The sequence below is a fragment of the Poecilia mexicana genome, unplaced genomic scaffold (genome assembly GCF_051168715.1).
Source record: "Poecilia mexicana isolate PSO_F unplaced genomic scaffold, ASM5116871v1 scaffold_16, whole genome shotgun sequence".
In the NCBI taxonomy this organism is placed as follows: Eukaryota; Metazoa; Chordata; class Actinopteri; order Cyprinodontiformes; family Poeciliidae; genus Poecilia; species Poecilia mexicana.
In genome coordinates this window covers 19,283,682-19,297,448 of record NW_028263385.1, presented here as the reverse complement: position 1 = coordinate 19,297,448, position 13,767 = coordinate 19,283,682, and the positions used below count along the sequence as shown (strand labels likewise).

Genomic DNA, 13,767 nt, shown 5'->3' with positions numbered 1-13,767 from the left:
AGACCAAATTAAATTTTCATCTCCATAAAACTTTTCAGCAGATGGAAGCATGAAGTGCTCCAAAATCTTGTGATAGCTGCTGCATTGATCCTGCCCTTGATAAAACCCAGTGGACCAACACCAGCAGCTGACATGGCACCCAGACCATCACTGACTGTGGGTACTTGACACTGGACTTCTGGCATTTTGGCATTTCCTTCTCCCCAGTCTTCCTCCAGAGTCTGGCACTTTGGTTTCCGAATGACATGCAAAGTTTGCTTTCATCCGAAAAAAGTACTTTGGACCACTGAACAACAGTGGTCCAAAGTGCTGCTTCTCTGTAGCCCAGGTCAGGCGCTTCTGCCGCTGTTTCTGGTTCAAAAGTGGCTTGACCTTTGACCTGGGGAATGCGGCACCTGTAGCCCATTTCCTGCACACGCCTGTGCACAGTGGCTCTGGATGTTTCTACTCCAGACTCAGTCCACTGCTTCCCCCAAGGTCTGGAATCGGCCCTTCTCCACAATCTTCCTCAGGGTCCGGTCACCTCTTCTCGTTGTGCAGCGTTTTCTGCCACACTTTTTCCTTCCTACTGACTTCCCACTGAGGTGCCTTGATATAACACTCTGCAAACAGCCGATTCGTTCAGAAATTTCTTTCCGTTTCTCACCCTCTTGCTTGAGGATGTCAGTGATGGCCTTCTGGACAGCAGTCAGGTCAGCAGTCTGACCCATGATTGCGGTTTTGAGTAATGAACCAGGCTGGGAGTTTTTAAAGGCCTCAGGAATCTTTTTCAGGTGTTTAGAGTTACTTTGTTGATTCAGATGATTATTTTTATTGCTCGTTCAGAGAACCTTTTCATAATATTCTAATTTTTTGAGACAGGGATTTTGGGTTTTCAAGAGCTGTTTGCCAAAATCATCAAAATTAAAACAATAAAAGACCTGAAATATTTCAGTTGGTGTGCAATGAATCTAAAATATATGACAATTTAATTTTTATCATGACATTATGGAAAATAATGAACTTTATCACAATATTCTAATTTTATGACCAGCACCTGTATGCAATGAAAAATAGTGATGTATAAATCCAATGTCACCAAAACCATAACTTTGAAGAGGTGGTATTGTGGGTGTCTGCTTCTCATGAAGCTCATTGCAATAGTTCAGAGGTATATGAAACTTCACCCCTTGCCGCAGTTGACATGCATTATCAGGTGATTTTCAAACAAATGGTTTGATGGGTCCTCATAATTACTCAGACACAAAGGCTGACGTCGTAATAAGTCCTTCACTTTGTTCCAGCCCGTTTTTGTGTTTGTTGTCATGTAGTTGTGTGATTTGTACAAGTGGATGACTTTGCATCAATACGTAATACATTACTTACAGGAAATACAATAGAATTTCTCATTGATACTGTGCATCAAAAGCAGCAAAATACATCCGACCTGAGCAGCCACACAGTAACACAAAACATCTATTTCAAACCAAATCACTCTTATAAACTAGTGATAAGTCCTTAAAGGGCTTTCTTTCACTGTGAAGAAAATCAAATATCCTGTTTTGTATTGCAATGCACTGTCATTTTGCTCACTCCTTTTCCTGTGCAGCAAAGTCTGATTGGCAGCTAGATGAGCTGTGAGGGAGGAGAAATATTACAGGGTGAATAGATAAAGCTCTGAACAGTTAGAGCTCAACTCAGACTGAACTCAGACTGAGACTCCTGCAAAATGGATATTGGTAAGAGTTTTTAAAACTACAATTAATTTGGATAGTGTTGCTGTTATGTTGTACTAGCAAGAATGAGTAAGAAAATGTATCCTCCAACTATCCTTTGAAATAAAGTTTAGATGTGCATTGTCCATGCTTAAACAAGTAATCTTGATATTTCCTAGTCTGTCAATTCAGATAAACTAGTTGTAATTCAGATGTCTGTCTTTCATCTTACGTTGCACATAAAATTATTATGTTGTTATATCACAATTTCTTGTTCTTTTCTATTCTTAAAAATCTGTTTTCAAATATTTCCAATTTTCTGTCATCAGATTCGGTTCTGAAGCATGTCCAAACATTCTCACTGGTCGTCTACTGCCTGATTATTCTGGTGGGGACGGTGGGTAATGGTCTGGTCATCTACGTGACCGGCTTCAAGATGAAGAAAACAGTCAACACTGTGTGGTTTCTCAACTTGGCTCTGGCCGACTTCCTCTTTACAGCATTCCTGGTGTTTACAGCAGTCTCTCTCTCTCAGCAGCACCACTGGCCCTTTGGAGAATTTATGTGCAAACTCAACAACTTTGTGAGCTTGGTCAACATGTTTGCCAGCGTCTTTTTTCTGGCAGTCATCAGTTTGGATCGTTGCTTGTCCATCTGGGTGGTGGTGTGGGCACAAAACAAGCGCACCATCCTTAAGGCTCAAATTATCAGCGTGGCAATCTGGTTGGCTGCAGGGATTTGCAGCACACCTTACGCCTTTTTTCGCATTACGTTAGACCATGATAACAAGACATACTGCACTTATTCTCAAGAAGAAAAACAAAAACGGATTCTGACTATTTTCCGTTTCCTTATGGGTTTTCTCATTCCATTCCTGGTAATACTTTTCTCCTCTGTTGGTATAATCATCCGTTCCAATCATCTGCAGCGGGCAAGAAAACGGAGATTTCATCGCATCCTTTTCTCTATTATTTTTGCATTCTTCATCTGCTGGTTGCCATTTCATGTTTTGAATTTTATAGAAGTCAATGACCAGCATCTCCACAACGCTGTTTTAATTGGAAGGACTCTAAGTGTCAGTCTTGCATTCATGAACAGCTGCCTGAATCCCATCCTCTATGTTTTCATGTGTAACGAGTTCCAGAAGAAGCTCAAAAAGTCCCTGTGTTTTGTCTTAGAAAGCGCTCTGGCAGAGGACCATTTGTCTTTTGCGTCATCTCGCTCATTGTCATCTCACTTCTCACGGATTTCTCGAAAGTCGGATTCCTCAGCCCCAGAACATAAGCGCGTGGATACGTTGATTTTCAGAGAGTAGGGTGGCCTAGAGTAAAGGAAAGGCAATGAAACAAAATCAAATGTTCAAACTCTCGATGAAATGGCAAGAAAAATGAAACATGTCCAAGATATTGCTTGACATACATTTGTGGATTGATAGAGACAATGACGTGCACCTGTGGAGTGAAATAAGAAGAATTTTTGCTGTTTTATTTTTCTTTAAATGATTTGTCTTTATTTTTTTAAACAATTCCAATCACCAATCCTTATACCAGGGGTGCCCAAAGTCGGTCCTCGAGAGCCGGCATCCTGCATGTTTTAGTTCTCTCCCTGGTTTAACGCACCTGCATCAAAAGATGGCTCGTTAGAGGCTCTAAGAGGAATATTGACAAGCTGAAAAGGTTGTTGCTACCACCAGGGAGAGAACTAAAACGTGGAGGATACCGGCCCTCGAGGACCGACTTTGGACACCCCTGTACTATACCCTTATACTGTGTGATGTATGGCAGAATATTTTGATCTGTGTGACTATGAAAATGTAAGGTTGTTCAGATTTTGCAAAAAATTAATGGAAATATTTTTAAATGTTTTGTATTTTTTTTCTCTGTATCTCTGGGCTTAATAAACTGTGAAACTGCAGATTTTTGTGTGTCTATCTTAGTATGTATGCATGTATTACACAGTCAGCTAATAACAGTTTAGTTGCAAGGCTCAGTTGAAAACAAGGAACAAACATAAAACACCCTTTTCAGTTTATAGGTGGGCAGACAGAACATATGCCGTGTATAAATGAGTAGTGATCTTGTCTACCAAGTTCAAAAATTATTTAGTTTTAGCCTCAGTTTACGACATTATTTTATGAAACACAGGTGAGGTCCAAAATGAAACAGTTTCTGAGAAACTAAGCATCATGTGTTGTAGTTTGTTGATCATGTTCAGGATCATGATCAACAAACTAAAACATGTGATGATCATGAGTTGTTTCATCATTTACTTTCATTCTAAATGAAAGCATCTTTCATTTAGAGAAACTAAACCAAACTTGTCTTTGGTATCTTATTGGCAGCTTCCTGTTTTGTTTGGGATAGTCTGGTCCTTTCCAGTCTCTTTACTTCCTGGTTTATTACTATCTATGTTTCCTGGACTTCTCTTAGTTTTTAGTCTTTCTTCTAATTGTGATCTGTTTGTGTACTGCTTATTAACTTCTGGTTTGTGTTCAGTTCCTGTTCTGCCATTCATTTCCTGTCTCTTTTCTGTGATTATGCTCTCAGATGCTTCCTCTCAGCTCATTAGTCTCAGTTGTTTCTTGTTCTACTCATCAGTTCTCATTAGCATATTATCCTCTTGGGTTGTTTGGTCATGACTGGTTCATCAGTTCAGTCGTACCCTGAGTAATTCTGCCCTCCATGTTCCTGATTTGTTTTTGGGTTCATTTAGTTTCATGATGTTCAGCTCTTCAGTTTTTGAATCTCTGACTTTGTTTTTTACTTAATCTCAACCTCCCCCATTGCCTGAATTTGAGTCTTACACAATCACAAATATCTCAAAAACCTTATTTGATAACTGCATAGTTATTTTTCTCCTGTTATTGTAAGTTTGCACTAACTGTAAAGTTGTATTCTTAAGTTTTCACCTGTGAGTGAATATGAATGTTCCCACTTGCTGCTCTTACCTGAATTTCCTCACTGTGGGGAAAAGGATGTTTCTATTCTATTCTGACATACACATTATACCCCATTTGCCTAGATTTTGTTGAAGTTGTGGATCAGTCCAATTTGTTTTCAAGATGACCACTGACTATTTATAGGTCTGTTTTACTTACATAGGGACGTCTGGCCAAAGTGGCAGACGGATGTTTTCCTAGCATAGAGCAGGTGGTTTCAAAAAAATACTGATAAAAATTAATAACACAAAAGTTAACTTGGTGCAAATGGACATTACTGAACTTAAAGCAATTGAAATGAATGCTACAATTACAAAAATGAGGCAGCAATACAAGTAAGTAAGGTAAATAGTGTGCTCACCCACTGTATCAACGTTCAAATATCTTACAGTATTTCCTAGTTTCCTATAGGAAACTAGGAAACATGAAGTCATTACTGCTACCTAAAAACAACAAAGCCTCAAAACACTTTAGCTAATGTTTGCCATCAAAACTGCTGACTTTGTTTGCCACAAAACTGGGGATCCGTTCCTTAGTTGTTCTTAGCATTACAGATACCCATTTTATTATTTTATAAAATGTTTAACTTGACTGCTGTTAACAAAACTAAATCACTGGTGTTAATGCAGGAACATGTTTTTTTTGCTTGCATACTGCCACTGTTGTCATAAAAAAAACCACTCAGTATTGCTACACTGAAACTATGAATGCCCTCAATGTTAACAATGGAATCAGTAGACATAACTTATTACTTTAGCTTCTCATTTAGTCATTGTTTTTAGTCCAAGCTTTCTTAGCATTTTCATCTGTCTTTTGCTGTTTAACATGAAAAGCTTCTGGAAATATGTCAGGACATTTGGTAATTAAATGTAAACCTTAATGAATGAGTTCCTGTTTATATGGAAAGCGGAAATAAATGTTTTAACGCTGCTCACCACGATTTCCTATTGCAAGTATTGAAGCAGACTGATGGGAAGTCTTAATTTACAATATTGCACATAATTAGTCCCAAAATGAAACAGTTGTGAAGTTTCTGACACATAAATGGGTAACACTTTATTTGAAGAGGGTTGAATAAGACTGTCATGACACTTTCATAAACATGACATAACACCTGTTCATGACAGGTGTCATGAGCAGGTGTCATGACACCTGTTATCATAGGTAATAGGTGTCATAGGTAACTTTAATAACATAAAGTTACCTAATTTTTAAAGTGCAATCAGTAACACTTTTATAACAAATTTATGTCAGTAATGATTTCCTGGTTAATGTCAAGTTGTCATAACAAAGACATTTTGAATAATGTCAACTTTGTATTAAAAGTGTCATAATTTACTGAATGACGCTTTATGACAACAGTCATAAATATTCATGAAGGCTTGTTCATGTTCATGACATGTGTTATGTCATGTTTATGACAGTGTCATGTCTGTCTTATTCAACCCCCTTCAAATAAAGTGTTACCCATAAATGCGTTGTGTCTGGTGAATGGCTTCTATTATAAATGTAACTAATCAAAGCAACCATGAATTATTGGCTATTTGTTTGCCATCGATTCATTGACATAAAAAGAAGCACAAAAAAATTAAAGCAGAAGTTCTAACACTAAGTCTAGCATCCGTTGTTGGTTTTAAGAAAGGGATGTTCTGTGGCTAAAAATGTGTTGCTTTTGAAAACCTACAAGCTACAGCTTTTCATGTGGTTCAGTGATCTACAGCTTGTTTTAAGTGCTCAGAAATCTAAAGTGATGTGTTATAAGAGTATATTTAAATCACAAATGACGCAGCCCGTTGTTACTTTTCAAGGTTATTGTAAGATCAAGTTTGTCTCAGGTTTTATGATTGATTATTTTCTGGGTTTTGTTCACATTAAACAGCAGGTAAAAAACTTGAAGCTGAAGTTTGGTTTTTATTTAAGAATTAGATCTTGTTTATCATTTGAGGCTAAGAAACATCTCATTGCTGCCACTTTTATTTCCTATTTTAGACTATGCTGACAATATAAATGCCATGTTCACACTGGTTGCATAAGCTGCATTGTGTTTCTCGCTGGTGTAGGAGTCCTGCCTCACCACTGTCTTCTTTGTACATGTGTTGGCTGGACTGTCTTATTCACCCATAGATTCTACCACTTTTATTTACAAAGTTATCTTGGGTTTACTCTTCCCCATATCTCCTGTCCCTTATTGTTGGAAAATTTTCAGGCGGTAGTTTTCTGCACTCTGATATCTTCATTTTAACTATTCCTAAGGTTCGCACTGATCATGGCAAGAAATCCTTCCAGTTTGCTGCTCCCTCACATGGGAATCAACTGCATAAAGACGTAAAGTTGAAGGAAATGGTCCCTTTTGATGTGTTTAAAGCCACTCTTAATCAGTTTGTAAATGTTTTTTTTAAGTGTTTTGACTAATATTAAGATGCATTTTAGTCCTATTTTTACTTTAATAGTTGGATTTGCTTTTGTTTTTATTCCTTTATAATCCATACTTACTTTGTAATCGTCCAAGTGCCATTGCCAGTCTTGGCCAGGTCTCTCTTGAAAGAGATTTTTAATCTCAATGAGACATACCTGGTCAAATAAACAGTACATACATTACAAACAAGATGTTATCAAAGCTTCCTTTTTCATTAAAGGTTCTTGTGGTTTTTCTGAAGAAAAACACACAGAGCTTAAGGTCTAATTGTGAGAAATAATAGTATATCATCAATCAAAAGGGGGGATTTTTGGCAGAGTAAAATACCTGGTAGAAAATGAACCTGAACCAGAGCGTAGGGGAATCTTCACTTGAGTCATGGTTATTTCATGTGGTTAGAAAGAGACATAAAACTATTTAAGAACTATTTTAAAAACACATTTTACATTCAATGCGTCACATTGAATCTAATTACTGTACTCCTGTTTTTTAAGTAGACTGAAAGACATGGTACCTACTGAAAATAGAAAACAAAATCCACTGTCTCACTGGAACTGCTTTAAGTAAAAGTGTCACAGGGCCAAATATAGCTTCATGTTTGATCAAAGGTTTGGGAAGAGAAAATCTGTTCGAAACTGTCTGCCACTTGAATGTTTGTTTTTTATGTTTCTGTAATTGGTCATTTTGGAACTGACACTTGACATTAAGGGCTGTAGGTAGTTTGAATGTTAGGAAGGGAATAAAAGATGATTTAGGACCATCTCGTGGCGTTTTGGTAAGAAGGAATGTATATGACACATACATTGTTCGATAGATTGGATAGATGGATAGAATCATACGTTTGGCGAAATATACAAATAAATTATTTGCATATGGAATAATCCACAAATGTCTGCCTCTTTTGGCCTTTACATTTTCATACAATTAATATGATTTCATTTCATGGTGAAAAGCCTTAGGTGGTACTTTTGTTTTGTTGACTCCTGTATGTCCACGCTGTCTTACTGGCAGATGCAGCAACGGAAAGGGAGGAGTGTAGAGAGAGAAGAAATGTAGTTAAGATGAGATATAAATCAACTTAGAAAGAAGACCTTGCAGCTGCCGGCAGCATGGGGACTGGTGAGTTACTCAAACAGCATCAATGCTTTTAAAGCTCATTCTTAATTTACACAGAAACGTTTGATTGTTTAACGTAAAAACACAGATTATAAATTTTGCAAATTGATGTTTATGTTGTAGGATGTAAATCTCATCTCTAAAGACTGTTAAAAAAATAAATAGGTTAATTTTATACACACTTATACCGAGTTCTTCTAGAGTTAAGTAATTTTTCTATTTTAATATAAGCTTTTTGTTGAGTAAGCTAAAGTTTTTAGGTCAACTTAGCTAAGTGTGGCTTTGTACAGTTTCCTTTCACTGTAACTTCACAGATGCAAAAGAAAGATAAATATAAAGGTTTAACCAACCAACAAATTCACTGCTAGCTAAAAATCTAAAATATGATTAAATTTTACCTGTATGCAGCAATAACACACTTTAATTCGAGAACTTTGCTGTGGATATGTCTGCTGATTCAACAACTTTTTGCTTTTTGTCTGAGAATGCAGCTGCAATGAGAAACATGATAAGATTTTGTGAATGCATCATTGTGTGTGAGGGAAGGCATTATTGCACAGCGCCTGCAAATGTTCTCTTTGTGCATTCTGCTGACTCTCTAACAAGTGTTTCCATTTCTCTTCATCAGATAACACAACCATAGACGGTTCATCTGGACTGAAATCAGCTCTCAAACACATTCGCACATTCTCTCTGGTCATCTATTGTGTGATTATAGTGGTTGGGACAGTTGGTAATGGTCTGGTCATCTATGTGACCGGCTTCAAGATGAAGAAAACAGTCAACTCTTTGTGGTTTCTCAACTTGGCTCTGGCCGACTTCCTCTTCACAGCGTTCCTGGTGTTTACAGCAGTGTCTCTCTCTCGGCAGCACCAGTGGCCCTTTGGAGAATTTATGTGCAAACTGAACAACTTTGTGAGCTTGGTCAACATGTTTGCCAGCGTCTTTTTTCTGATGGCCATAAATCTGGATAGATGCCTGTCTACGTGGGTGGTGGAATGGGCACAAAACGAGCGCACCGTCCTTAAGGCTCAAATCATCAGTGCTGTAATCTGGTTTGCTGCAGGGATCTGTAGCACACCTTACGCCAGATTTCGCATTGTGACCAACCAGGAGAATGTCACCCAGTGCAAATACGAAAATAACATCCAACTAAAATGGACTCTGTACACTTTCCGCTTTGTTGTTGGCTTCCTCATCCCATTCTTGGCAATATTTCTCTCTTACGTAGCAATAGAAATACGTTCCAAGCGTCTGCAAAATGTGAGGAAACACTTATCTCACCGCATAATTGTTTTCATCATCGTTGCATTCTTCACCTGCTGGTTGCCATTTCATGTTATGAGTTTTATAGACTTAGCTTCCAAGAATAACCAGGACCTTAGCAAGATTGTTGATATTGGAGGTCCTTTGACTGTGTGTCTAGCTTTCATGAACAGCTGCCTGAACCCCATCCTCTACGTTTTCATCCGAGACGACTTCCAAAATCAGTTTCATCAGTCTGTGTGCTTTGTTGTAGAAAATGCTCTGGCGGAGGACCTTTTGCCATCTGTGTCCTCTCGTTTCTTGTCACCACAGTTGCTACGGGCTGATAGAAAATCACAGACCTCTGTTCCTGTCTAGGAGAAATACATAGGAATTTAACTACATATCTAGAATGTATTGCAATGTATGTATAGAGAAAATATGCATGTGAATTCTTTTTACTTTATTTAGCTTTTGATGTTTTTTCAACTGTAGGTGACTTTATTGTGTGTGATTTCCTTAAATGTTAAGTCTTTTAAAAAATATTAGTTACGTGTAGCGATTTATAGTCTAAGTTGACAATCTGCACCACATTAGCTTAGACCAGAGGTTCCCAAACTGTGGGGCGCGCCCCCTAGGGGGGGCGCCGTGTCATTGCAGGGGGGGCGCGGGAAGCCGTCTGGATGAAAATAAAACAAAACATGAACACTGTATGCGCTGGGTTTTTACCTTAGGATGGTAAAATGTTTGGAAACCACTGGGGGGGCGCAGAAGAAAAAGTTTGGGAACCACTGGCTTAGACTATTATAAAGTAAACAATTTGAAGACTCTCTCCATTGATCTGTATGCTAACCTGCCTAAAATGTTTCATATTTTAGGATGTTGCATGGTACAGAGGTAGAGATGGTTCCTTTTATACAGAGAATATCACTATAAACCCAGAATCAAAAATATTGAGCTCATAATACTTGTATTTGCCTAATTTCTGAGTATGCTCATTTTCATTAAACTGACCTCTTTCATTTCCCTTTTGATTTTAAATCTGTTTTAATGTCCTTTGGAAACACCTGCTTAGTCTGCAGACATGCATTCCTAACACAGAGCATCTCTCCCTGATAGTCATGAAGTGCTTTAGTGGTCGTGGCTTTCATTGTGGACTGAACTGACATCACTGTGGACCCACATCAATGTGTGTGCAGGAAGAACCGACACACAACATTAACACAGGATTCGCCCACTTAGAAAACCAGGACTATTATCCTCGTCTGCTCTTTGTGGATTTCACACCAACATTCAACACACTTTTACAACAGACTGATTCAGAACTTAATACACCTGGACTGAGTCACACCCTTTGCAACTGGATTTTTTAAATATCTCTTCCTGCCCTGTCACTCTCAGCACCGGCTCCCTCTAGGGCAGTGTGCTGAGCCCCTTCTGTTCATATATGGGACTGCTCAGCAAGCAACTCCGTTGCCTCATTGTGAAGTTTGCAGATGACACATCTGTAATTAGTCTGACAACTGGCAGGAGGTGGAGCACATGGAGGGTTGATGCAAAGGAAACAACCTCTTCATCAATGTGAAGAAGATGAAGGAGATGATGATACACTGTCGGAGGGACAGCAGTGGATGTGGTCTTTAAGCTACAGGTACCTGGGTGTACACATCATTGATGACCTCACCTGGAGCACGAACGTCTCCTGCCTGATTCGAAAAGCACACTACTGTCTCTACTTCATTGGGATGAGTCTGACACCTCATTGGGATGAGTCTGACACTGGAGGTCAGTCCTGACATCATTCTACAGACGTGGAGTTGATAGTGTCCTCCATCTCTGCATCACCATGTGGCACCGCAGCTGTTCTGTAGCAGAGAAGGCACAGAACAGAAATGCAGAAGGCGGTGAAAGCTGCACAGAGGATGGTGGATTGCAGCGTCTTAACCATCATGGACATCAAGATCTCCAAATATAAGAAATGGGCCTCCTGCATCATGAAAGACTCAACTCAGCCTGTGCCTTCCAATGTTTTTCCTCTTCCCTTCATGCAGAAGGTTGCAGAGCAAATAGCAGGACCGCAAGACTGAGGACTGGTGAACTATATGGTTCCCTGTAGCTCCTCCTACTGATATGTTATGTCACCATAACATATGGTGACATATGTTATGGTGGCATTTTTGGCATTGGCATTTTTGCTAAATTTGTAGTGTTTTGCACAACTCTGGAAATTGCACAACACTGGTTTGATTTAATTTTTTTACAAATAAAAATCACTCATGTATGTCAATACTTAGAGGCAGATTTCGTTCCAGTTACAGTTGACTCATAGTTACAAAGTCTGCACTTTTGCTCATTCTTCTTTGCAAAATAAAGTTTACTTAGGGTAAAACGTGATTTTCCATCATGTTTCCGTGCTCCAAAGGCTTGGCGCAGGCTACAATAAAGATTTCTTCTGACATTTCAACAAGGGCTATATTTGATGTGTTGCTCAATCTCATAAAATACAAAAGTTAAAAGATCAAAATAGTGAGGTGCCAAAGTCCTGTGCCAGAAAAACAAACCCAAATCATCAAACCTCCTCCACCATGTTTGATAATTGGTATTACGCGTTTGTGTTAATTTGCTGTTTTTAGTTTCTGTCAAAAAATAGCATTGTGCATTATAGCTTAAAACGTAACACAGAAGAAACAAAGGTACTGCCCCTGTCTTGGTGTAGTTGGAATTTGAGAGATGGTTGTCGGGCACATTTTTTACTTTCTCATTTAAAGAAGGTTTTGCACTGCAAAACTGAAACCAGAAAGTTCTCTTAGCACCCTCAGCCACACAAAAATCTATTATCAACTTTTTTTTTTTCATAAAACAAACATTGAAGTAGATTTATGTCTATTTGAATTTGTGTAATTATATCAACAACTGGGGTGTGAAATCCCTGCACGACACTCCAAGCATTCAATAATGCATTTTTAAAATTGTCACCAATACTCCATGTAACCTTGCATAAAAACTAATCTTGTAATCAATATGTTATATTAATGCCAAAAAATGCCAATAAGATTCCAATTTACTGTTTTATATTCACATTTAACATGAACATTAGTGATTCAAACTGTTGTCACTAGTTGATAAGCAGATAAGCAAAGTGACACTCACTGGTGAATGTTTTGCAGACATGCTTCGTTCCTGTAAAAACACCACACAAATTTGATTATCTTTTTCCTGCACATAAACCAGCTTCATTCACAGGCTAACAGGACTTATTTACAGAATACCACATTTATGTGTGCGAGGTTTGAAGCAAAAATACAAACTTTATCAATTTTATACATAGACATCTATTGTGGCATGTAAAGTACTTTCAGGTGTTGCTGTGAAATGTTTCCTGATTCATGTTTTTGATTATTTTTTCGAGTTGGAACAGTGGAACGTAATGTAGTGAGGGCATGTGAATGATAGCACAGAAAACTCAGAGTAGATGTATGAATTACGCAATTGTATGGCACAAATCACAAATTTGTGTTACGTTGTTCCTCAAGAGATAGGGTGTTTTGTGGCTTTCTGCACTGTAGCTCTACTCTATCGTAAGTATTTGTAGGCAAACAATTGCAGAAGTACGATGCGGGGGAAAATGTGGCTTTAACATTGTTTTACAATCTGCATCTCAAAAGTAGGCACTAACACAGGGAAGGACAGTAATACATGTATATCACTGGGTCTCAGGAGGTAGAACACATGCTGCCAAGACCCAGATGAGGAGATACAAGAAGCCTGCAAACTGAGACCCTGCAGAGTCCAGGGTTCCTACTCATCATGTAAAAGTCCTGACTTTTCCAGACTCGTCTTTTTTTCTCTTTTTTTTTTTACATCAACTTATAAGACGCCCTCATGAATGTATGGAACAATTTATACAGTGGAGTGTTCTTTAAATTTGAAATATGCAACAGAGAGAAAGAGAAAAGGAAACAAAGAAAGGAGAAAGAAAGAACAGAGCATTAGACTAGTCATAATACTAGAGTTAGGAGAAAATTGATTGTTCAGCAGTCAGTATAAGGGAACCGATTCTAGAGAGCTAAAGTATGAGCTCAGACTGTGCATTTAAGCTAAATCATTTTAATTTCTTAAAAACCTTATAATACAAAAGAAATTTCACTGAAGAGATCTGACAACTTTATGGCATCTGAATTACAAAAACGTCAGGTTTTTGAGAGCAAACAGAACATTAGATGATAAGGTTTTAAGTATTTTACATGATGTACAAAACTCAGAAAAAAATATTTGCATAGTCAAATAATCCTATTCATAAAACCTCTCACAGCTGTCATTTGCATTCTATTTTGATTTCCACCTATGTAAAGAAGTCT

At 38.1% G+C, this 13,767-nt stretch overlaps 2 protein-coding genes across 2 annotated transcripts; both read left to right on the top strand.

Moving 5' to 3' along the window:
• The first annotated feature begins 1,623 nt into the window (after positions 1–1,623).
• On the top strand, positions 1,624–3,608 carry LOC106928413 (C3a anaphylatoxin chemotactic receptor-like). The gene is made up of 2 exons (XM_015004668.2): positions 1,624–1,718; positions 2,024–3,608. The coding sequence occupies exons 1-2, from the start codon at positions 1,709–1,711 to the stop codon at positions 3,007–3,009; spliced, it is 996 nt and encodes a 331-aa protein (XP_014860154.2). The 5' UTR covers positions 1,624–1,708; the 3' UTR covers positions 3,010–3,608.
• Positions 3,609–8,157: 4,549 nt separating this feature from the next.
• LOC106928415 (C3a anaphylatoxin chemotactic receptor-like) lies at positions 8,158–11,798 on the top strand. The gene is made up of 2 exons (XM_015004670.2): positions 8,158–8,167; positions 8,793–11,798. The coding sequence occupies exons 1-2, from the start codon at positions 8,158–8,160 to the stop codon at positions 9,785–9,787; spliced, it is 1,005 nt and encodes a 334-aa protein (XP_014860156.1). The 3' UTR covers positions 9,788–11,798.
• The last annotated feature ends 1,969 nt before the right edge of the window (positions 11,799–13,767 follow it).